General features: G+C 45.5%; 1 protein-coding gene across 1 annotated transcript in view; it reads left to right on the top strand.

The window, feature by feature from the left end:
- Window positions 1-25,583, top strand: part of LOC119391656 (glutathione S-transferase 1-like) — a 45,710-nt gene extending 20,127 nt beyond the window's left edge. Inside the window, exons 5-8 of the mRNA XM_037659322.1 lie at window positions 1,403-1,485; window positions 19,447-19,588; window positions 21,965-22,135; window positions 25,557-25,583. Coding sequence (XP_037515250.1) covers window positions 1,403-1,485; window positions 19,447-19,588; window positions 21,965-22,135; window positions 25,557-25,583 — 423 coding nt within the window. The remainder of the gene's footprint in view (window positions 1-1,402; window positions 1,486-19,446; window positions 19,589-21,964; window positions 22,136-25,556) is intronic.
- The last annotated feature ends 977 nt before the right edge of the window (window positions 25,584-26,560 follow it).

Raw genomic sequence — 26,560 nt, 5'->3', positions numbered from 1 at the left:
TTTGTTCGCTTTACCAAGGGGTGATCTATTACGAATCAGCTATTTAATACAGTATACATGACTTTGGAAAAATATTGGACCACTCAGGGCAAATAGGTGCAGCTCTTATAAACTTTAGGAAATCGTCTGATAAGGTGTCGCAGGGAAGCAAATACATAAGCGGCGATTAACTGGTTTGCCGCGCCAGTCAGTGAAATGGGTCGAGGCGTATATGCAAAGCCGAAAACAATTTGTTGTATTCCATAAGATTGCTTCTGATATGCTTCCTGTTTCTTGTGGTGTTCTTCGGGGCAGTGCGGACTGGGGCCTTTGCTTTTATTAGGAAATGTAAATGCATTAATTAAAGCAGTGTCCCAAACTGTGCGTATGAGATAGTTTGCTGGACACTGTACTCCATACAACGTGATATTTTTTGATACGGATGAAGTAGTTTACTGCACCAATTGTGAGAATTTGTACAGTGGCGGCAAGCATGAAAAATTATCGTGCAATAATAGTCTTACTCAAAACCACACGCAAACTACAGCTAACTTTTCATTCCTGTGCACTATATAACAAAGAATCAATACAGGTTACTGACTACAATTGCTTAAGCTTTACACTCACTTCACACTTATTCTCGTCGGGTCATGTTTCCGATATAGGTGTTTTACCCCTTAGAACAGGTGTTTTTCAATGAGCATATCAAGCAAAGTTCAAGCAACACTTAGGGTTCTAGCCTACAATTCGTACACAAGGCCCAAAGTGGAATATGCTTCCGTAATTTGGTTCCTCAAATAAAGCAGGATATACGTACATAAACTAGAGATGTGACATAAAATGCTATATTATTCCTTTTTGGTAAATATAAAGATTGTGAATCCTCTACCAATGCATGAGCATGAAATTTTAATGCTGCAGATGCGTCCAAAGTATGATCAGATATTGTTTTTACATAATATATTGAAAGGTAAATTTTACATCACGTTACTTCAATAAATTCATATCCTAAGCACCAGAAGGACTTGGCACAACAGTCACCCTGCACTGAAACCAGTTTTTCTAGAAACTAATGCATTTAGTCACAATTTTTTACACAGGCAATTTACGACAGAAACGCTCTACCTAAATTCACTTTTGAGGAGGCCAACTTTCAGTAAATCATAAATAAATTTATGCATCTCACACTGTTGGGAGCACAGTTCCTGAATGAAGAGTACAGACCGTAGCAGCTTTGGCACTGTGTAATAGGTGCGCATATTTTACGTCGACTTTCATTTACCGGGACTTCACCTGGCAGTGCCTATCAAGAATGTGATTTCACAGCCAGTGGTTCATCGACTTTGTCGCAATTAGGCACCTTTACATGCCGTGTACGTTGTACAAGTCAAGTTAATATGTTTTCTCTTCATTGGCATTTCAGAATTTCACCGACCCTTCTAAGTTTCCAAAGCTCGCAAGTTACTACGACCGAGTCAAGCGCCAGCAGCCTTACTTTGAAGAAGTGTACAGGGAGTCTATCGACATAGTCAATCGGAATTTGGCTGCACACAAATGAACTGACAAGCAGCAATAAATCTGCCTGTTCCTTTGACTCTGCTCGTAAATGCTTAGACTGCTGAGTGTCAATGTGTGTATGCAATATTTGTAGCTCTGAATGGCGGTTGTTGACAGCCGTCAATTTTATATTACAACGGCAGTGGCAATGTGCTGCTTATGGGAAATCGAATTGTGGCTGATCACTGTACGATGGGGTGCGCTAAGATAAACTTACAAGAACGAATAATACGCGCCCATCATGGGATGGGAAACAAAATAAGGATTGCGCAAACATAAATATTATTTATTCATTGTACATAGCATATTATGAAAAACGCCACAAGAAGCTCCAAGTGCGTACAAGATGCATGGCAGACAAAAATTACGCTTGATGCGGATAGCCGAAAGCAAAGAAACACAGAAACAAAAAGTGAGGCGAATGTCTTACTTTTCAGGTGCAATATGGGACACAGTAGAATTAATGTAAACAAGTTGTCACTGGCAAAACAGTTAGGTTAACTCCGTGCACACAACTGACATTTTTATAAGCCCACCTTTTACACTTCAAGCACTGCATTTTAGCCTAATCTGGCGCGCTAGTGCTCCACAACTGCTTCCAGGTAAGTACCGCATATCTTTGCACAGTGCTTGCATATCTTTGCACACTGGCATATCTTAGCACATTGCTGATTGTTTCCACTTAATTTGCCCAATCAGTGAGTGAAGGCTGCCTCAATCTTCGCAATTCTGTCATTTTTCTTGCCCTCTAAACGCAGAGCTATGCGCCCATTTACTTCCCAAGGAGTGAGAAGAATTAATTGCACAGACTACACGTAAACCTGAACAACATTTTCTCACTACACAAAGTCAGATTGACGACGCGATTTTCTTGATCGTCAGCCAAAACTCGCCGTTTCAGTCCCCATGTGCGCTCTGTTACGCGCTTGGTCTTTGAAAATTATTTTGTCATTCTTACCCGTGCTTTCGGAGAGCGTGCTTAAGGACACCGAACAACCTCGTAGCAGCGCGAAGGCAGGGAGTGTCGTCTCGGGCAGCTACTATTGGGTGTGTCCAGATAAAAGATCGAACACGGGGTCCCGGTCACCATTCCCGATTTTAATGCAATTAACCATAGGCCTTCGCATTAGACCCAGAACAATGGTTTCGAAAATAGTTATGCGGAAAAAAAATTTGCTCACCTTAAAAAAAGAAATGCAAGCGTTGGTCACAAAAAAAACTATTCCGCCAATTTCGCAACTTCTGAATTTTGAGGGCACCAAGCGAAAAAGCGGTGCACTTCTCGGTCACAATTTTTGTTCCCCTCAAAGAAGAAGTGCAATACTGTCACGTGGTCGTGACGTCGACGAAGACAGCAGTCGGCGTTTGCAGGATGAAACTGTTCATTTGGCCGAACTTGTGGCCGGATAATGAGAACTAGCACTACAGCAATACACGCTGTACAATGATAGCGGCGAACAGGGCGTCATCCGTCGATCAACTGACAAGCGGTCAGTCGCGTCGGCTTTTGTACAGGCGGTATCGAACTTTCCAGCAATATCGCTGGTGGCGGCGTTATCTCTAGACAAAGCTGGAACATTCGCGTGCGGGGCGCAATCTTAACAGAACGATCTACTATAGACGTGAAGCTTCTTGAACAATGCTTCGCGGACAGCGTCGAGCGTTGATAACCGTCCCTGCCGGTCAAACCCGAATACATCAAAACAAGACAAGAAGTGGGCGTGGCAATACAATCTTATGAGTCTATTATTTTCCTTGCTTCTCGAAGCGCTTTTGAAGAAATAATTACAAAGATGACAAATCGCACAAAATACCACTATTTCAGGAATTTATTGCTGCAAACAAGTGAAACTGACAATAACAAAACTCGGTACATATTCATAACTTTCATATTCGTCCTGTTTTCTAAAATAATTTCCGTAGCTTTATCACACTCCGTTTTACTCGATAAGAGGGCTAAAGCATGAGTTATTTACTAAAAATGCCGAGGTTTGCAAATTGTTTTCTCAAAAAGGCCATTTTTAATTTTTTAAAATCCCTCTGATTGAAGTCAAGGATGTATCTACCATTCTGCATAAACAAGAAACGTTGCATTATTTTGGTTGCTAACAAGTCATCATGTGTCAACTGTGACCAAGTCAGCCTAGCGGCCGCGCCGTTCGTCATGTATTAAAAATCGGATATAAGTTGTTCAAAATATTTGTGCGTGGCATAATCACAAAGCAGCAGCTCGACACCAACAAATGCGCAGCCAGGTGTCGTGGTTCAGCAAGCTTTGTCTTGTGATCAGCCGCTTGGCAAACCCGCAGCAGCGGCCGCTCGATGCTGCAGGCGCTCACATTACATGAGTGCCGCTTCGACTGCGGATGAGCTCTACTTGGGCTCCAAACGACGCTTAGAGGACGAACGATTTCCTCAGCCTGGGTGAGGGAAATCATCGAAGCTTGGGAAATCAAACGGTCTGGGGACGAATGCGTAAGCATGCCCTCCTTGCATCTTTCTGACAAAGAGCTTTTGTTGTTGGTGAGACATGGGAAGGGGGGCGGTGTTCGCACACGTGTGTGACTTATCGGCACTTTTCTTGATTTCACCTTTTAGTTTTTACTTTCTGGTTTTTTCTTTTCTTGCTTTCCCTGTGTGTATATATACATACGTCCCAATTCAATAAACTTTAGTTGGAGGAATGCGCTGTCCTCTCGCTCGTCTGTTGCCTGTTTTTTGCGCTGAACTACATTATTAGAATACAGCATGAATATGAAAGTTTTGAATACGTACCCTGTTTTATTATCCTCAGTTGCACTTGTTTGAACCAATAAATTCGTGAAATAGAGGTATTTTGTTCGATTTGCATGTTTGTGATTTCCTTCTTCAATGTTCTTCGACAAGCAAGGAAAATAATAGACTCATCAGATTGTATTACACTTGTTCTTTGAGGGGAACAAATATTGTGACCGAGAAGTGCACCACGTTTTCCCTAGGTGCCCTCAAAATTCAGAAATCGCGAAATTGGCGCAACAGTGTTTTCTTGCGCGAAAAACATATTTTTTTATCAGGCGAACAAATTTTTTTTCGTGAAACTAACTTCGAAACCATTGTTCTGCGTCGAATGCCTAGGCATACAGCAAACTTCATCAAAATCGGGAATGGTGACCGGGACCTCGTTTTCAATCTGGACACACCCTACTGCTTTCGTCTTGTCTTTCTTTCGTACTGAAAACTCAGTAAATTATATTCTTGTGTACATCTGGACCATTCTAACCAACTTCACGTACGAATAGATGTGACAAGAGCCTTGGTTTAAGTCTTTCTTTCGAATCTGTAGGTCGATTGCTGACAAACAGCAAGCAGCAAGTCGGGAGGGGGGGGTGAATGTGCATTTTTCGCGATTTTTTTTCAACAGCGGCGGCGACTTCTGCCCCTACATAATTTTATGTAAGCTTTTTTTAGAGTTCTTTTGACGCATTTCGCGATTTTTTCCTTGTGCTACAGCCTATGTAAAAAAAAATTCAGACTGCGCTTGTTTTGTATTTGTGAAAAATATCAAGTCTACCTACCAACGCACTCGAAAATTTCCATCCAACAGGTAACTATGATCGTAAGAGCAAGGCCTTGAAACGTTAAAAATAACGTCACCACACCGCATATGAAGTATATTATTTGGTAATATATATATATATATATATATATATATATATATATATATATATATATATATATATATACCTAACAGCTATCAGCCGTAGCCTCCTAGCCTACGTAAAACGGCAAAATTTTTAAAGTGTGAAGAAAATGCGATTATTTGCTATTTCACAAAGCGACGATGACGCCATAATTTTTTACTAGAAATAAATATGTAAACCTAAAGGTCTCTGGATGATGCCATATTCAATGACCCGCACAACATGACAGTGAAAAAACAAAACAAGAAAACGCTCATAACTAAGAAAACACTGACCTGACACAAATGTCTTTTTTTTGCAAATTAAACACCACCTTGACGCGTTTCGCCATTAACAAAGGTGTTTTTTGAGAAATTCCTTCGTTAAAACCACGTCATTTACAGCACTAAAATTTTCTCGCCATGTAACTAACGGTACACATCGACTGCATTTTTAATAACGTTGTGGTTTTGACATCCGTGCAACTTACGAAGCATTTACTGAGCAGACGTCGTACCTCCCCCTATGGAGTGGTCGGGACTGCTACCTCCAGATCGCTGGAGCTGCTCGCCAAAGAGGCGTAGCAGCTGAACGCCATATTAAATGCGAAGCATTTCTTAGCGAACCTTTGGCACTTTGAGCGTTTCTGTCTACGTATCTATCTATCTATCTATATAGCCGCCTACGTCTGAGTGCTCTCATGATCGCCTCCTTAACTTGGTGTAGACCAAACTTGGCATGGGAGGGCAAGACGATTTGACAAATACGACTGTCGGGTCATGACATGAATAACGCGAAAATCCTCTCCCGTACGTCGTCAAACCCTTTCCTCCTGACACATGTGGCACATACCCGTTTACCACGGGCCGTGGTGTACGGGTATGCGCCACAGGTGATTGACAGTTTATATCTACCCAGAAACGGCGAGAACAGACATTGGCAACTTCAATGCGAGAGTGTTATGAAAAAAAGCCGACATCGGCATCGTTGACCTGGCGAATGGAAGTAATGAAAATTAGGATCCTAGCAGGAATCGAACCCAAGCATTCTGAGTGGCAATCAGGTATTCTACCACAGAGCCACGCCAGGTCTCTAAACTGGTTTGGAAAAACAGCCTATGCAGGCGTAATGTCGTTGCAACGTCAATTGTGGTTATGCTGCTGGCTGTCTAATTTTGCAAGAAACCAATAAACACTACATGATATTCCTACGATGGGTACTCTTACAATACAGGCGTCATATGAGAATAACATCTGTGGTTCTAGTGTTGGCTCCGCTTTTATAGCAGTCTAATAAACATTATGTAGTGAAGAAGATGAGTGCTACTCGAAAAGGCAGATGGTACCACTCAGGTGGAAAAGAAGAAGACGTTTGGTTGTCTCGGCGCTTAGGCTGGTTCCGCCATTAGCACGTAACTTGTCTTAACTGTTCCTCTGTTTTATAAACCAGTGCTACTCCTAAACGCCTTATTTTAACTGGTGGAGGTGCGGGGTACTCCATAATCCTGGAACTTCGAAACCGTACGTTGCCTCCGGTTTCTACCATGTCCACGGACGAAGGTCAGCAGGTAGCCGCCTCGGCTTCAACTACTCCGCCTGGTGTCTGTTCCGGCCCCATTCGGCAACGCGACCCACCTTCCTTCAGCGGTACCGATGACAAGGACGTGGAAGATTGGCTTGACGAGTACGACCGGGTGAGCAAGCACAACAAATGGGACGATGCGCATAAGCTTACCGTCGTCCAGTTTTATTTAACCGACGTCGCCAGTCTGTGGTACCGTAATCACGAGCGGGACCTTCCCACCTGGTCGGCCTTCAGAACGGCGTTCGCGGATCTGTTCGGCCGTCCAGCACTTCGCAAGCTACGTGCCGAACAGCGCTTGCGCGCTCGAGCTCAGCAAAATGGTGAAAATTACACCAGCTACATCGAAGATGTGGTGGACCTTTGCCGGCGTGTCAACTCGGCCATGACGGAAGCCGAGAAGATCAAACACATTTTGAAAGGTGTGAGTGACGACGCATTTCAGATGCTTGTCGCCAAGAACCCGCAAACGGTCTCTGACGTAATCCTACTCTGTCCGAGCTATGACGAGCTCTGGAAACAGCGTGAATCCACTCGTCGCGCCAGTGCGTCATGTGCAACGATCTCCGCTTTAACTTCGGCTGGCATTGCGGAAGACCATTCTGCCTTGCTCCTTGAGATCAAGCAGTTTGTACGCGAGGAGGTCGCGCGCCAGCTGTCTCTTGTACCTTACACCTTTGAAGCTGCCCCGTCTACTTTGCTGCCATCGATACAGCGTGTCGTTCAGGAGCAAGTATCCGAGGTGCTGCCCGCAGCCCATGTACCACCAGTCGCTGCTCCGCTGACCTATGCTGAAGCACTGACCGCACCCCGACGTTTGCCTGTCGCGAACTCCTACGTTCCCGCGCGCACCTTTGCCGCACCGCCTGAACCTGTGCATCACGCTGCCCGTCCGTTCTCCCGACCAACACCATCACGCCTTCAAAACCCATGGCGCACTCCAGACAACCGCCCAATATGCTACGTCTGTGGTTTTGCGGGCCACGTAGCACGCTTTTGCCGACGGCGTGAGTTTCTCCTACGTGACGACATGCGGCCAAACAGTTACGATTTCCCACCGAGACCTCAGACTGCTCCATCTGGCCCGCCTGCTGCCATGGACACATTTTCGACTCGCCAGAACTTCAACAGACGTCGGTCGCCTTCACCTCGGCGCCGTTCCCTTTCCCCTATGCTACGACGCCCTCCTTCTGTCCCCGAGGAAAACTAGAAGCCGCAGTTCCGGAGGCAAGAACTGCGCAGCTTTCGAACTCTACAAGACCTTGTTTTTCGCCGTCTAATGTCGTTGCTGTCTCCGTTGAAGGTGTTCCTGTTTTAGCACTGGTTGACACTGGCGCCGCAGTGTCTGTAATGAATGAGAAACTTTGCTGCAGGCTCAAGAAAGTAACGACTCCTCTTCACGACTTCGTTTTGAGCACTGCAAGTGAGCAACAAATTCGCCCTCTCGCTGCGTGCACGGCACGCGTTGCGATTGCAGACGTTATTTATGCCGTCGAGTTTGTTGTGTTGCCGACGTGTTCCCACGACATTATACTGGGCTGGGACTTTCTCTGCACTCATCATGCTGTCATCGACTGCGCCCGTGCCGAAGTCGAGTTCTCGCCGTTGTGTGCATCTGCTGCGGTCGACTCGCCACCTTCACCTGCAAAAGTTTTTGTGGCTGCCGACACACCGATACCCCCTTTCTCATCCGCGCTAGTACCGCTTTCCTGCGACATCTCTACTGGCTCACCTGTTCTTTTTACGCCTTCTGAAACCGCTGTCCGGCGCAAGTGCTTCCTGATTCCCTTCGCCGTTCTCACTATTCACGATGGATCAAGTGCAATTTATGTCTCTAATCCGTTTCCCTCGCCTTCCAAATTACTGCGCGGAGAGTGGCTAGGCCTTGCAGATGACATTGATCCCTTGTGTGCACATGTCGTTCCTGATCACTCGAACCCGCTTCATATCGACGCCGTTGATTGCTCCACGTTACCCTCTCAGCCATCGTTCACCGAAGCACTTTCGCGATGCATCGACAGCAACTTTACGGCCCAGCAGCGCGCCGACATCATCGCCCTCCTCGAGCGCTTCCGCACAAGCTTCGACCACCAGCAACCAACTTTGGGCCGTGCTTCCACTGTATGTCATCAAATCGACACTGGCATTCACGCACCGTTACGTCAGCGTCCGTATCGTGTGTCGGCATCTGAACGCCGTGTCATCGCAGAACAAGTTGACGACATGCTGAAGCGCGGCGTTATTGAGCCCTCTAACAGCCCATGGGCCTCGCCGGTTGTTCTAGTAAAGAAAAAAAGATGGCTCAATAGGATTTTGCGTAGACTACCGCCGGTTGAACAAGATCACACGCAAAGATGTTTACCCGTTACCTCGCATAGACGATGCGCTCGACTGCTTACAAGGCGCCGAGTTCTTCTCGTCGCTAGACCTGCGCTCCGGTTATTGGCAGGTTCCGATGGCCGAGGCTGATCGCCCAAAAACGGCTTTCGTTACCCCCGTTGGTTTATACGAATTTAACGTCATGCCATTCGGGCTATGCAATGCGCCTGCCACCTTCGAGCGCATGATCAACAACATCCTCCGTGGCCTGAAATGGCAAACCTGCCTGTGCTATTTAGACGACATTGTCATATTTTCCCGTGACTTTTCAACACATCTTCAGCGCCTCGAAACCGTGCTGACTTGCCTCAGTTCCGCCGGTCTACAGCTCAATTTAAAGAAGTGCTGCTTTGGCGCCCGACAACTCCTAATTTTGGGCCATGTCCTCTATAGAGATGGAGTTAGTCCGGATCCGACGAAAGTTCGTGCCGTTGCCGAGTTCCCTAAGCCAAAGACGATGAAAGAACTTCGCAGCTTCCTCGGCCTATGTTCCTATTTTCGTCGTTTTATCCGCAACTTTGCCTCCATCATATCTCCCTTGACTGAACTTCTTCGCGGCAACCGCGATCTTTCGGGATGGTCATCGGCGTGTGATGATGCATTTGCCACACTCCGTCGCCTTCTTACATCACCTCCAATACTGCGACATTTTGATCCACTTGCTCCAAAAGAAATCCACACGGACGCTAGCGGTATCGGTCTCGGTGCTGTGCTCGCCCAGCGTAAGCCTGGATTTGATGAGTACGTCGTCTCCTACGCCAGCCGTGCGCTCACAAAAGCGGAAGCCAACTATTCCGTTACAGAAAAAGAGTGCCTGGCCATTATATGGGCAATAGGCAAATTCCGACCCTATCTTTACGGGCGCCCATTTAGCGTGGTTACCGACCACCATGCATTATGTTGGCTTTCCTCTTTAAAAGATCCTTCCGGCCGGCTCGCCCGTTGGGCACTCCGGCTTCAGGAGTACGACATTAACGTCATTTACCGATCTGGCCGAAGACATTCCGACGCAGATGCTCTGTCCCGATCACCCCTACCATCTAATGACGAGTCGCCGCCTCCGCCTACACACGACGTATCTGCACTTGGTGTCAACGACATGTTTCTGGAGCAAAGGAAGGATCCCAGGGTTGCTTCAATTCTTAACTTGTTGCGTCGGCCTCCCTCGCAACCCATCCCTAGAGGTATGCGCCGTCAAATACAGCACTTCGTTATCCGGGATGGTTTGCTATACCGACGAAATTATCTCCCTGAAGGACGCCGATGGCTCCTGGTTATTCCCACACATCTCCGCTCGGACATATGCGCCTCCTTTCACGCCGACCCACATTGCGCGCATGCGGGAGTATTAAAAACTTACACCCGCCTGTCACAACGCTTTTACTGGCGCGGAATGTATCGGTTCGTTCGCCGCTACGTCCGTTCCTGTATTGCTTGCCAGCGCCGGAAGAATCCAGCTTCCCGTTCTCCAGCTCCACTACAGCCCTTGCCTTGTCCTGCCAGACCATTCGACCGTGTTGGTATAGATCTCTACGTACCTCTTCCAATCACACCTGCTGGAAATCGCTGGATAATCGTCGCCATTGATCACCTTACGCGGTATGCAGAAACTTCACCGTTGCCATCTGCATCGGCAAGTGACGTCGGTTCTTTCCTATTGCATCGAATCATTCTACGTCATGGTGCACCGCGTGAGCTGCTCAGCGACCGAGGACGCGTGTTTTTCTCGGACGCAGTCGAATCACTTCTAAAGGAATGCCATGTCATTCATCGGACCACCACCGCGTACCACCCTCAAACAAACGGCATGACAGAACGATTCAACCGAACATTAGGGGATATGCTGTCAATGTACGTCGCTTCCGACCACTCCAACTGGGACCGTGTTCTCACTTTTGTGACGTACGCGCATAATACTGCAGTACAGACAACCACTGGATTCTCTCCATACTTCCTCCTTTACGGACGCGAGCCCTCCTGCACGCTAGACACCATCCTCCCTTACCGCCCTGATGTGGCTGAGTCGACGACGGTGTCACAAGCTGCTAAATACGCGGAAGAGTGTCGCCAGCTTGCCCGCTCCCTCACTACTGCTGACCAGCAACGCCAGAAACACCATCGCGATAGCTCGACGCCTCCGGCCTCTTATGCCCCTGATCAACTTGTATGGCTTTGGATCCCATCAACCAGCCCTGGTCTGTCAACGAAACTTCTCTCCAAGTATCACGGCCCTTACCGTGTGGTCAAACAAACATCACCTGTGAATTACGTAGTGGAGCCGCTTGCGCAGTCCTCTGATCAACGACGCCGTGGACGTGAGACTGTTCACATAGACCGCCTGAAACCGTATTACGACCCCTCTGTCGTCTCCTGCCCCTAAGTCGCCAGGATGGCTCTTTTCCGGAGGGGAAGAAAATGTAGTGAAGAAAATGAGTGCTACTCGAAAAGGCAGATGGTACCACTCAGGTGGAAAAGAAGAAGACGTTTGGTTGTCTCGGCGCTTAGGCTGGTTCCGCCATTAGCACGTAACTTGTCTTAACTGTTCCTCTGTTTTATAAACCAGTGCTACTCCTAAACGCCTTATTTTAATTACATTTGTATTCCTATAATTCAGCAAGCTATATTGAAGGATTGCTCGACCCCGGAGGAATACATCAACGAAAGTTATGTATGATATTGACTTCATCGCAGCGTAAAGTGCACTTAGTCCGCCAGAACGACGCAGTGTCTTCTTCATTACTTTCGAGGCTGGGCGATGGCCTCATGCCGACCGAGGATGACGCCAGATTGTCTGACAGCCGCTTTGATGACTAGGCTACGTAGGCCACATACGCCCAGGTAATCACGAATACGACAAGCGCCATCCGCTGATGTTGCTCTACGTAGCACTCTTCAAGCCTACCAGCCTCGACGGCTTATAACTGACCAGTGCGAAGGGGGACTTCAGGTTTCCACATGTCGCCGGCTCTATCGACACACAATATGTCGACGAAATGGCCTAGGCATCCATGATTTCCAACAGCTGTACTATACCTCATACTTCACTACACATGGATTCCTCCTCACCGCGATCACGACCGAATCCAATAAGTAGTCATGACCAGATTAGCTGCTGGTGCTCACTGACCATGGTGACGATGACCTTGGTCAAGAACTGACAAGAACCTCTTCCACACGTGCACACGGGTTTGTCAAACGTGCGTGCGTTCTTAATTATAAGGGACTAGTATAAGCAGCTTACCGCTTCTGGTGTTGGTAATAGCCACCTTGCCGTTGGCAGCGTTGCCCAACTCTAAACAACTGGTTATATAGCACATAGGCGGCTGTTCAATATATATGTGTGCGTATAAAATTTATACAAATTTCTAGCGTCACGTGTCGCTCAGTAAAAAAAATTACGCCACAGTCACGTTCCCGCCGCATGCTTCGCATAACATCGACTCCCACGGTACGTGGGATCTGCCGAATTTTGTTTCCACTGCTATCTCTACACCTTGGAGGTGGGCGGGTCGGGGTCGCACATTTTTTGCACATTATGTGAAAAGCCAGTACATCCTATGTTTCAATCACCATGCGGCCCACAGGCCCACGTCACAGACATGCCTGGCCCAATCGTAATCTGATCCGGTGGCACGCTCCGTTATCTTCGTGGTATTCTGAATTGAGTATTGGCTCACGAGAGCAAATGACAAACACTGGGGCAGCTAAACAGTAGCAGTACGAAGACTAAGGAAGCGGCGGAACTGGTGGCGTTGCCCTCCTCTTTCCTTCCCTCCTCACCCACACCTTCCTTTCCCACCCCTTGCATTAGTATCTTTAGAGAACTTCTTGTTGGGCCAGTTGGTGTGCGTTCATATTTGGCTTTAAGGCACGGAAAAAAACACAATCACAAGATGTCCCGTGTCCTTTCCTGTGATTGTGTTTTTTTTTTCGCGTCTTAAAACCAAATATGTGCTATACTGTATACTATACAAGACAGCTCCACTAACCTGATACCTGGGGATGTGCGAGGCACCGTTATCTCCCACAGGGACACGTCAGGAGCAATAAGAGGACAGCGTCCATCGCAGGAACTGAGTTTTTCCTGAGCCAACGCGCCGTCTTACTTGCCACTAGGAGAAGCGCACGCGGCGTTGTCTCTCGCGGGCGAGGACGCATCCAGGGGAGCTTTTCCTCAGCAAACTCTCCGTGTCATTTCGCACTTGCTTTACCGTGACGGGCTGCGACGACAGTAGACGCCGACAGCCCTAGCGCACAAGGTGATTCGCACCTAACAGTCACAGGGCCCCTTACGCATTCACTTAAGACGACTCGAAGGCTAAAGCCATCTTCTTTTTCGTCTCAGTCGATGTATTGATTCTCCCCTGCCCCACTCCGAACGCTTTCTGCACCTAACGAGATTTTCACAGCGTCAAAGTTCGGAGGAATTGCAAGCTTTCGGTACCTTATCTGGTTTTTAGGGGCGAAGCTCCTGAGGGTGTAGGCCTGTCCCTCCTTTGTAGTATGTAGTAGTAGGTAGCCACGCATAGTGGGACGTATCCACTCCATGTGATAAAGATGACGATGACGACTGATGACCATGAAGAATAAGCGCGTTCCAGTATAGTGGAATGTACCCACTACACGTGATAACGATGACGATGACGCTGATGACCATGAAGTATAAGCGCGTTCCAGATCACACATTCTCTTTCTGCCATGGACGAAAACGATCGTGCACGCGGTCTCGCCCTCGAAAGGCAAAACGGCAACGCCGACAACGAACGTTCCCCTGAGCTTAACGTCATATGAGGGCCCCCGCGTTTGTGTGTCAGGTCTTTGTATGATAATCGAATGGGCAAAATTTACGGGGATTGACGGTTTACCAGATTACCTCCGGAGCTTCGCCCACTCATCATCATTCACTTCGTGGATATGGCGCGATTGTTATTTATTGCCTTCGTGATCAGCCCGTTTTTACCCGAGCGACGGTATCGTGTGATGGCATCACCGTTTGACGTAACTCACGTGACGTCATAGTGACATCATGATGACATCACAAATTCTGGCGGTCTGCGGCATCATGATAGCATCATATGGTGACGTGATCACGTGGGGATTTTATTGCACCACTCGTGATGACTGGGACACCGCGGGACGCCGACGGTCAATTTTCGCGTTTGCTGAAAGAGCAAGGTCTTTAACCTTAAAAGGAGAAGCCCCAGAGCGGACCTTGGGTACCTCAGGATGTACTTCACTATAACAGCCAGTTCTATCAAACTGAGTGCGATTGCAAATGATAAATTTACATAACGAAGTAAGCATCCACGAATGCCTTGCTAATTCTGTGCAATGGAAGTTTACAAGAAAAATAAAAAAGAGCCAGTTCCACGCCATGAAAACCGTCGGACAGCGAAGCTGTGATAACGATGACGATGTTAATTACTTCCAGTACAAAAAGTCATCACCATCAATATCATAACCATTTCAAGCTTTCTCATCATCATCATCATTTCGTTTTATTTACTTATTTATTTATTTATTTATTTATTTATTTATTTATTCCTCTATTTATATTGCAATGAAATAAAGTCCTTTCAAGCACTCCAGAGTAGATTTAAATATGAAATGGCCATCGGAAAAGACGATTGGCTGGAGATTATTACTAGCCACAATGTGAAAGAGGGTATAGTGCATGTTCCCAGGAGCACACACCAGCCTACAGCACCGCAACATACTGTGAACAGGTTCATATGGACGCTGCTGTTTCCTCTCACTGCAGTGGGATAAATCTTGGGCTTAGCCTAGCGTATGCGGCCACGACAGGACGCAGGCCTGAAAGCTTACTGAGCCGGTATGAAGCTGCTTTGAACGAAACGTCGTTGCAAGTCTCGTCTCGGCGAACTATCATCCGCGCGGTGTCGACACAAAGGTGTGTCCACACCTTTTCTCAGCGGAAGAGGATTCCAATCAAGAGTATGGTGCCCTGAGTCAGCCTCTGGAATGTCGCTATTGGAAATGGCAAATAAAATGTCAGCGTTCTAGGAGTTACAGCTTCAACGATATTGTGGACATGCATTAAGAAGAACTCGGAAGCAAAACTTTTCTTATGACTTGCTTAGGCAGTAACTAGCGTATGCTATGCGGTCTTATACAAAGATTTGGGGCCAGAGACTCCATTTTGGTTGCCCGGATGTTCTCGTTTTGTTCTCCCAACCGTGCCCGGATAGCGGTTTCAGATTTTGGCTCAACGTCGCCCACAACGGAAGCTGAAAACATTTAATCATCATAAACTTTGTCCAGCAATTTACAGAAATCTAAGAATAAAAAGGCAGAAAAGGAACGATTCCAAATTTCATGTAAACCTTCAGTGAATAAATTGAGTTATGTTTCACATGAAAGGCCTTTTTCTCGGAAGTCACGGAAGTCACGCTGGGACAAAGAATTAATTACTCGCGAAAAAATAACAAGATTACAAAAACTGATATGTTAGAACAGTTTAAACATGCACTGGCCAACGAACTCGTACTGTAAATAAAGGCGTACTTTTCTACCTAGCTTATCTAAGGGAACCACTTTCCCGAATACTCCTCTGTTAAGCATTGCTGGGGTACCTTAGGACTAATCAAGAAGCTTTGTAAGTGGTAAGAAAAGCGGTAGTTTTTAATAACTTGCCTTAACATGGTGATATCCCGGAAATGAATAATATTGAGAGAATTAATTTTAGGAGGTGGCACGTTTGAACATACCAGGAAGGAATTCGCATGTAGTAGTCATATCGCGCTTGGCGGACACAACACTACTACACTTCTCAGAAATTTTTGACAAAGCTTTTATCAAAAAAATGAAAACAAAAATGCTGGCGTGGAAGAAAAATACTCGAGGAATCGTGCGAGAAGCAGTGTGTTCCCTTGATGCAATGATACTTTTCCTAACATTTCTTTGGGGCTGTTGATTAGCATCCATGGAAGCGTGAAAGACAAAATTTATGCTTTCTAAGCTTCAGCTTAAAGGGATAAATTATCAGTAAAAAAACGGCAGGAAGTGGAAGATGGAAGCTTGCGATGAAAAAATCCGTAAACAGGGGGTGGGTGCTTGAGCCGACGTTTCGACAAGTGGACTTCTCTTCTTCAAGGCTGGAACGGTTCCAGCCTTGAAGAAGACAAGCCGTCGGGCAGATCACCCACCCCCTGTTCATAAACTATCAGTAATTCTTTTTGATTCGGTTGGTGAGTTTCTAGCCAAACGGAAAGCACATAGGTCTTTCGTTTTGCGTGCCGAATGACACGGGGACCACACCGAACGGCTTGTGGGTCTAAACTACAAATGCGGGTCAAAATTAAAGACGAGGGAACGCAGGACGCGAGCAGCTTTTCTTCCGTTGAACAGACAACTGCAACTTTTACGTATTACTGCACATATCAGCAGAACATTTTACGTTCTGCTTCCTGAAAGCGTTCGCTAGCCCACATTTCATGAGAGCGGTAGTTACGCAACATTAATATAAAAGAATTAAGCACCACTTGTCAGTTCATTATTTACGCCGATGATTCCTGGGTATTTATAAAGGCAAACCATTGTGTAGAATCCAAGATGAAGCAAATACGTTTCGCTGGAAACTGAGTGAATGGTGCAAGCAAACAGCCTTGTATTGAATGAAGCTAAAAATAAGTGTCTTGTACATCGAGCTCATGGAGCGCTCGCTGCGTTACCCGAGATTCTTGTCCTAGTTCAATATACTGTTCGCATTGAAAAGTGCGTTAAAATACTCGGCATCATCTCCAACGAGCGCATGTCATGGAATTACCATGTAAACGCGGTTAAGTTAAAACTGGCTATGTGCGTAGAATTAATTAGTCGTCATTGACACATCCTACCAGTTACAATAAAAAGATTGCTATACGACGCCGTTTTTAATTCCCACCTATGGTACTGCTCCTGGTGTGATAAAACTATATCCCTTAATATGTTTAAACTGAACATGTTCAAAAAAAAAGGGTTCGAATAATTTGAAATGCTTCCTTTCTAGAACATACCACCCCTCTTTTCAAACAACATAAAATCGTAAAAATATCAGAATTATATACTTACAAATTGCTGCGCTTCTACAAGAAGGCAGCACTCGGGAAATCGGACACATTTCTTCAACTCGCGAACCTTAAACAAAGCGCCTTTTCTATAATGTCCGATATCGACCGCCTTGGCATGTTCCATTTTCAGGCAAACACTATGGAACGCAACGCATCCGACACATCGTCCCAACAACATTAAACTATTAAATGCGAAGCATTTCTTAGCGAACCTTTGGCACTTTCAGCGTTTCTATCTACTATCTATCTCTCTATCGAGCCACCTACGTCTGGGGGCTCTCATGATCGCCTCCATAACTTGGTGTAGACCAAAATTGGCATGGGAGGGTAAAAGGATTTCGCGAATATGACTGTCGGGTCATGATATGAATAACATGAAAAATCTGTCGCGTACGCCGTCAAACCCTTTCCTCCAGACACGTGTGGCACATACCCGTTTACCACAGGCCGCGGTGCACGGGTATGGACCACAGGTGATTGACAGTTTATATCTATCCAGGAATGGCGAGAACAGACATTAAATGCAAGAGCGTTAAGAAAAACTGACATTGGCAGCGTTGACCCGACGAATGGAAAGAATGAAAATTAGGATCCCAGCAGGATTCGAACCCAAGCATTCTGCGTGGCAATCAGGTATTCTACCGCAGACACATGCCAGGACTATAAAATGGTTTGTAAAAACAGCCTATGCAGGCATAATGGCGCTGCGACGTCAATTTGGTTGTGGTGCTTGTTATATAATTTTACGAGAAAGCAAGAAACACTGTATATATACTCCTACGATACAGGCGTCAAATCAGATTAACGTCTGTTGTTCCAGTGTCGGCTCCACTTTTATAGCAGTATTCTTATGATTTGTATTCCTATGATTCATCAAGCTATATTGAAGCATTGCTCGATCCCGCTGGAATAGATTAACCAAAGTTACGCATGATATTCACATTATCGCACCGTAAAGTGCACTTAGTCCGCCAGAACGACGCAGTGTCCTCTTCATTTATGAGGCTGGGCGATGGCCTCATGCTGACCGATGATGATGTCAGATTTATTGACAGCCACTTTGTAGACTAGGCTACGTAGGCCACATACGCCCAGGTAGCCTGCGAATACGCCAAGCGTCAGCTACTGATGTTTGTGTACGCAGCACTATCCAGGCCTTCTAGCCTCGACGGCCTATACCTCACCAACGCGACGAGTGACTTCAGCTTCCGACATATCGCCGGCTCTATTTACAGATAATTTGTCGACGAAATGACCGATGCATCCACGATTTCCAACGGCTGTACTATACCTCATACATCACTACACATAGACCTCTCGTCTCCGCAATGACGACCTGATCCGATAACAAGTCATACAGCGCTGTATTAATTTGCGTCACTTGAGATTTCTTGGTGTTCATGCTTTGCCTATTATGCAGAATTATATGCAGAATTATTACTCCTTTATTTTGTCAAAGAATAAAAATGAATTACACAGGACTAGAACAGGGCGGAAAAGTAGCAAGGGCTTTTTTTTTAAGTTAACGACTGATACTAACCTACGAAGATTAAACGCGCTTAAATATTATTTTCTCCTGTAAGCAGGGCTTCGGGTGTCCAAAATCTTATGCGAACCAATTTGTTGCCACCAGATTTCCACTCTCAAACAATAATTGTACCGTTTCGCTTTACTCAAAATAAGTTGTTGTTGGGCTAGTTGCTAGAATATTTCACAGATAATTAGAGCTCAAACACACTGCACATTCACACACGCACACAACCCCACATACAGGCACCAAACACGTACAGCGCTGTACCGGTTTTGTGCCTGTATGTGGGGCTGTGTGCTTGTGTGAATGTGCCGTGTGTTTTGACTTGTCACTCCAGGTGGCTGCACATGGAAAACGCCTTGACTATTGCTCACGTTCATAAAGAAGCAGCATTCTTATATTTCTGTTTGCATAAATTTATATCTGCATATTTATATCAACATAACAAGCAACAAAAGAGTGCCTGGTTCTTTTTAATACAAGTAGAAATGATGCAAACTTCTCGAGGCTTCATAGAGGCCAGAGCACCGTTCACTACTGAATTCGAATACCGTACTTCGAGTCGGTCCAAGAGTAATCAGTGTGTCTTGCGGAACCTCAGCTTGTTTCCGGCTATCACACAGAGCGTCCCTCACATATCCATTGCATTTTTTTTTTGTTTGCGTTGTTACCGAACGCTCTTTACTTGTAGTTTGGCAATCTGCTACTATTTGCTGAGGAAGCACGCACCCGATACTGAACTCTACCCACCCTGCATCAAGACCCGTGCGCGCATTGACCAAGCACTCGCCACTATTTTTAGCACGATACAACCACGCTTCATCAAGTTCCTGGTGAGTTCAATGTGCATGGGAACGTGCTTTACCTGAACGATGACTTCAAAGCGTTTTCTACGTAAATTATCAGAACAACATGCATTGTACCCGGACATACAAACATTCGAAAACACTTTGAACTGCCAGGCACATCTGTCCTAGGGGCGAGCACGCCTGGCGAAGCAATTCGCGAGGAGGATTCCGCTACTTGGTATTTAGCAGAGGCATAGAGTAACAAAGCAATTATAGAATAACAGAGAGCTGAGCTAATTGGTAAGTATTCATTCTAAAAAGACAGGGCGTGCAAACACGGACACAAAAAAGAAGTCAGGACATCACAAACGCCGACTAGCAACTGAAGAGACGCACAACGGCTGAAAAGAAAGAAGGAAAGAAAACTTATCTGCGCATGCCCATGCAACAGGCGAACCTATCAATCCGGCACGCGTGGCGGTCTTCGTGGAAGATAACTGTTAAGGCATTTGATTTCATCTTTATGCAAGTTAATCGACGGTTGGCTCACGCATGCGCTACCACTATTCTCGATATGCCATGCTTCAATCATCAGGCGCGTTTCTTCATTTCTATGACGGTACAACACTGCGCATTCATCGAATTTTGGCGTGCACTTACAATCTCGACAATGTAAAGATAGATTAGAAGGTGAGCCTCCGGTTAGCGATCTCTTATGTTCCAACAATCTCTGGTGAATGCATCGGCCCGTCTGTCCTACGTAGAAGTGGCCGCAGCTGAAAGGGACCTTATACGCCACACTCGTACGGCAATCAGTGAATTTGTTGGTGTGTTTTACGAAACAAATATCGGTCCGCTTCTTGTCTTTTACTCGCTCATTCTTCCTGTGCACAGCGGCACAAATCTTACCTAGCTTATTGGCCGCCGTGAAAACAACATTAACGCCGTATCTACTTCCTACTTTCTTTAGCCTGTGAGATACGCAATGAATGTACGGTGTACCTACGACACGTTTCTTCAATTTCTAGACATTTCCTTAACGTTCCAGAAAAACCACGTGTGCTGGCAGTATTCTCCTAGATCTTCGAAACCGCTGTTAAATTTTTCGTCGAAGCACTCGAAGGTAGTAAAAAACGGCATAGCCATGTCTTGCCTTAAATCGGCCCTCACCAAGTCGTGTGAGCACAAAATGAGTGATAGCTTTAACGCACAGGTTACACGTCTTTTAGATGTAGGGTATCCTCGTGATGCAGTGGCCACGGTTGCTGAACGTTTAAAGAAGTCTATTAAGTCCAAGCATGGTTGCAGAAAGCGATAGGAAGAATTGTGTCGTAGGTATACCGTACATTCATCGCGTATCTCACAGGTTAAAGAAAGTAGGAAGTATATACGGCGTTAATGTTGTTTTCACGGCGGCCAATAAGCTAGGTAAGATTTGTGCCGCTGTGCAGAGGAAGAATGAGCGAGTAAAAAACAAGAAGCGGACCGATATTTGTTTCGTAAAACACACCAACAAATTCACTGATTGCCGTACGAGTGTGGTGTATAAGGTCCCTTTCAGCTGCGGTGGTTTCTACGTAGGACAAACGGGCCGATGCATTAACCAGAGATTGTTGGAACATAAGAGATCGCTAACAGGAGGCTCACCTTCTGATCTATCTTTACATTGTCGAGATTGTAAGTGCACGCCAAAATTCGATGAATGCGCAGTGTTGTACCGTCATAGAAATGAAGAAACGCGCCTGATGATTGAAGCATGGCATATCGAGAATAGTGGTAGCGCATGCGTGAGCCAACCGTCTATTAACTTGCATAAAGACGAAATCAAATGCCTTAACAGTTATCTTCAACGAAGACCGCCACGCGTGCCGGATTAATAGGTTCGCCTGTTGCATGGGCATGCGCAGATAAGTTTTCGTGCCTTCTTTCTTTTCAGCCGTTGTGCGTCTCTTCAGTTGTTAGTCGGCGTTTGTGGTGTCCTGACTTCTTTCTTGTGTCCGTGTTTGCACGCCCTGTCTTATTCGAATGAAAGCAATTATATACTGAAGTTGGAAGAAGACAAGTCCATTTGTCGAAACGCCAGCTCGAGCACCCACCCCCTGTTTACGCATTTTTTCATCGCAAGCTTCCGTCTTCCCCTTGCTGCTGTTTTTTGGAAAGCAGTTATAGAGCAATTTGATTAAACAGTACTACAGCGTCTGAGAATGTTTGTCTTAACACAAGAAATCCAGTCAATAAACGCATCTTATCATCGTCCCTCTCTTCTCCCCTACCACAGCTTTCAACCTTATTTTCGGTGTCATGCCATGATCATAATCCTTCCGCGTTCTTGTTTCCTTCAGTTAATGATTAATGTACACAGAACTGCTGTAACATGTAGATTTCTTGCTTTGGTAAATATGCATTTCTGTTATCGTACAGAGGCCACGTATCTACGAACTAAAGCATCCTACCAGCGAGGAAGTGGAAAAGTTTGAGAAAAACGTGATCAAGGCCTTCGAGCACATGCTGGCCGATGGAAAGTACTTCCTCGGAGATAGGCTTAGCCTTGCGGACCTCAACGTCGTGGGACACCAGACTCGAATCCTTGAGGTAAGCAAATCCTGCTGAGTTTTCTTGGCTTCAGAACTATATATAACGGATCATAGGTGAACTGTGAAAAGGAGAATGCGACAAAAATTGTTCCGGTCTTGGATGTACACTTTTTCACTTCTTTTACAGGCAATCACTGCAATAACCAGAGTTTCTAGTATACATGTGACTTTCAGAATGTTTTTCATCGCCAAAATAGTACAACGATAAGTGGAAGTCATGAAAAATTATCCCACAAAACTAAGTTTTTTCTTTAAAGCTTGATACCTGGCGTAAGTCGTACTTTTTTGTAGGTGGTAGTAGCTGCGTGATGAGCTAACGGAATTGTATAGGCCAAGTCACTACCGGATTACACAGTGGTATTAACAGTGCTTTGGCACTTGCAAAGAGATTTAACGCGAATTCACTGATTTTTGCGAGTGCTTGTTCACGCCCGATTAGGCGTTTAAGAACAGAGCTTTGATTGTTTTCTGTACAATTGGCGTACCAAACATGCTGCCGTTATTTATTCTGCTCGCGCGTGAAAAAAATATAATTAAGCCTACCATATTCTGAGATTCATGCGTCATACTTTGTTCGTACACGTGTTCCTACCGGTAAATTTATTACAAAAATATTGTGTGGTATTTTGAGTGCAAGAAAATTTCTGCTGCTATTGTGCACATGCTGCGTGAACAGATTAGAGTGGTATGAAACACTTTCGATTTCCCCCTGTCAGCATACCTCTACGGCAAGAATTTAACACATGCTACATATACATGCACTGGATAAGTGAAACAACTGTTTGGCGCTGCGACATTTGATGGGTAGTTTTTCTTTGTGAAGCCTTGGCTACGGTGCGGGTCAAAGTTTAGAGTGTGAAATTACGAACAGCTTTTAAATTACTTAAATTTATGCCTTTTAACGTGGTAGAGCACCATCGTAGTACATCAATGAAACCTGTACCACTCCAGCCTGCCCAATAGTATTTTCACCATTTTCCCTGCATAGTGGCGCTCTTCTGAATGATCATGTTTCAATAGCATTCTAACTATGTGTAAATGCTCGTGAAATTCAGACCGTATCAAACCCGTTCCCCCAACGTATGGCCTGAAATACACCTGGTACCTGCGCCTAGAGTCTCGAAATAAAAGAATTGATGTTGAACAATAAAACTAAGAAGCACCTGCGTATATTCTGCCAACACGCTGCGCTTCTCCTTGGTTCACACTGGCCAGATGCTTTTTTATCACCCTCTTTGTTAGTGAAACACCAAATCAAGCATAAAAATATCTTAACTGGCAAGTAAATTCATATGCACTGTGTATCTATGAAAAAGCAGACGAAAAAAAATGGGCAGCTTGTGCCAGTGTCACAAGGCCCGAACCAACAGCGGAGGTAGTATTCAACATAGCTGCTGCTAAGTTTTTGCTAGTAATGCCAAGGTTTTGCTAGAGATGGAGTTTTTGGTAATAGTACTAAGTATGGTTGGCTTCCAAGGTTGGTATTCCAAAAGATGGCAAACGCGTGAGGGGGAGACAGAAAATTAGGTGGGTAGATGAGATTAAGAAGTTTGTAGGTATAACTACACAGCAGAAAGCACAGGACCGGGTTGATTGGCGGAACATGGGAGAGGCCTTTGCCCTGCAGTGGGCGTAGACAGGCTGACGATGATGATGATGATGATGATGATGATGATGGTTGGCTTGGCTACTTTTCTCCAGTTTCGGCCGGTTCCCCACAATATCTCCGTGTTACCTGGTTTTGTCGGCAGCATGTCGCATGAGTAGCTGTTACGCGATATCCTATTTTCAATTACTTCACTAGCTGTTCCTGGATCTTACCTGATTTTAGTCAAGCGACAACATATTGCGTGATCTCACCGGATTTTTGTCACGTGACTAGATGTTACGTGACTTAGTTACCTAACTAGTTGTTATGCAGTGCTACGTGACTTTTAGTCATGTGACTAATTATATGACGTGACGCGATTTGAGTCACGTGACTATCGGTTACGTGATTTTTGGTGGCAACATGTCACGGGACTAGTAGTTACGTGATATCACGTGATTTTAGTCACGTGACTTGGTGTCATCTTATTTTCGTGACTTGACTGCTTGATGTTAGGTGATCGTTACTGACGTGACTGGTTGCAACGTGATGCTACGTGATTTTTGTCACATCACTAGATGTTACGCGATTATATGTGATTTGAGTCACGTCACTAGCTCTTACGGGGTTTTTGGCGGGGCATGTCACGTGACTAGCTGTTACGTGGTTCTGGTGGGAAAATTTCGCGCAACTAGTTTTGAGGCGAGGTTACGTGATATTACGTGATTTTGAGTCACGTGACAAGTAGTTACATGGTTTATTTCGGGAACATGTCACGTGACTTGCTGATATATATTGTCGAATAATTTTAGTGACGTGACTAGTTGTTACGTGATCTTGCGTGATTTTAGTTACGTGGTGTTGTAATTTATTCACGTGACTAGCTCTTGCGCGATCTGTCGAGGGAACATGTCACGTGATTAGTTATTACATGACGTTACGTCATTTTAATCGTGACTTGTTTTGTGATGTTCCCTGATTTTAGTCACGTGACTAATTACGTGATGTTACGTGATTTCAGTCACGTGACTAGTCGTTACGAGACGCTATGCGATTTTTATTGACGTGACTAATGTCGCGTGATGTTACGTATTTTTAGTCACATAAGTAGATGTTAAGTGATTTTTAGTCACGTGAGTAGTTATGTGATGTTAGGTTATTTTATTCACGTGGCTTGTTAGGTGATGTTAGGTGATTTTTAGTCATGTGACTAGATGCCTGATTTTTAGTCACGTGAATAGTTGTTAAGTGATGTTAGTCACGTGATTATTGTCTACGTGATCTTAGTCATGTGACTAATAAACGGAAGGGCGCGATAATACGGTACACAATGAAGAAGATGGACACGGGACGACGCGCCCGTATTATCGCGCCCTTCCGTTTATCATGAACCAACACCAACTCGCCCAACTTTTTACCTTACTGAAGTCATGTGACTAGTTGGTATGTGAGGTTATGCGCTTTTTAGTCATGTAACATTCTTAGCCATCACAGTTATTCCATTCCACGAGCGGACAAATCGGCGCACTTGTTGCGGGAGTGAAGCAGGCGATGAAGAAGACGACGGAGCGAGCGCGTGCCGGTTTATGACGATGATTATTTATGTTCGCACTACCCAGCACAACGAAACACTTAAACCGGTCCGCTGTTAAAACTGTCTTGTTGGTTCGCTATCAAAAAAAAAAAAAACCTTCGCACTTTTTTTAACCTTGTAAAAATAGCCTTGAAACTCATGCCGTTCTAGTGGCGCACGGCTGTCATACAGAGGGGTGTTATTTAGGGAACCGGTTATCATGTTTCGGTACATATAGATGTGCCTTCACATTTTCAGGTGCCTTTTGTAGATGCAGAGAAGTAGCCAAAACTGAAGTCATACTACGATGGCGTCAAGGCTGAGCTTCCGCACTTCGCCGAAGTCAACCAAACTGGTATCACCAGCCTGAGAGAGCGCTGGGCTCACATCAAGTAGACCTGTGATGGCCCCGCATATCGGCCCACATTGAAGAAAACGCGCGTCTTCATTGAGGCTTCTTGGGCTTCGTCCTCACTGATTTACTCGAAACGCAGTACTGCTTCACCGATAAGTTACGTTTGTCGTGGTGAAGCACTTGCACTAATAACGCGATAGCGTTAGAGAGCTCGTGTCGCAGAAATTGCGGTGTCGGTGTCGGCACCGTTGCTTGTGAGCGAAAAATCGTCCGCGAGCGAAAAATCGAGAAAGAAGCAAATAAAATAAAGAATAAAAACCTTCGGTCCCATTGAGTATCGAACCCGGGCCGTTCGCGTGGCAAGCAGGTGTCCTACCACAAAGCCACGATGTTACTTGCAGCTGCTTCAGAAAAAACACTACATAAATGTCATGTAGTGAAGGAGTCTCCTTAACGCCTTTTGTTCGGCAGGTGTCACGACAAAAACGAGCCCACTCGGCGATTTGTAGGCGCATTGGCGAGACCATCAAACTACGTCGAAAAAGGCCGGGATAGTGCAGCCATCGCCGCTAAAAACACACACGAACTTTCAAACAGCTCTAAAAATGGACAACTATGCCCATCTAGCGGAAAACATATAAAGCCAACGCTGGCTTTCTAGAGGAAGCGTTGATCAAGCAAACAGCAAACGCTAGATAATGTGCTGCCATCTGTGAGGCATTGTGAGAAATATGTCTCGACTCTTCATGGCCTCCGAGATGGCAAGCGCGCAGCGTGCATCTTGGAGGCCATGCGATTCTTGTTTTAGATCGAAAACCTCTATCATTTGCGCGCGCGCGCACAAGTGTATCTGTGTGCTCGTGTGTTTAACAACACAGAATAATAAGTATGCACTTAGTGGTTGAAG

Source organism: Rhipicephalus sanguineus, chromosome 4, assembly GCF_013339695.2.
Source record: "Rhipicephalus sanguineus isolate Rsan-2018 chromosome 4, BIME_Rsan_1.4, whole genome shotgun sequence".
NCBI lineage: Eukaryota > Metazoa > Arthropoda > Arachnida > Ixodida > Ixodidae > Rhipicephalus > Rhipicephalus sanguineus.
Note: the sequence above shows the minus strand (reverse complement) of the source record. Positions and strands in the feature narration are given on the sequence as shown.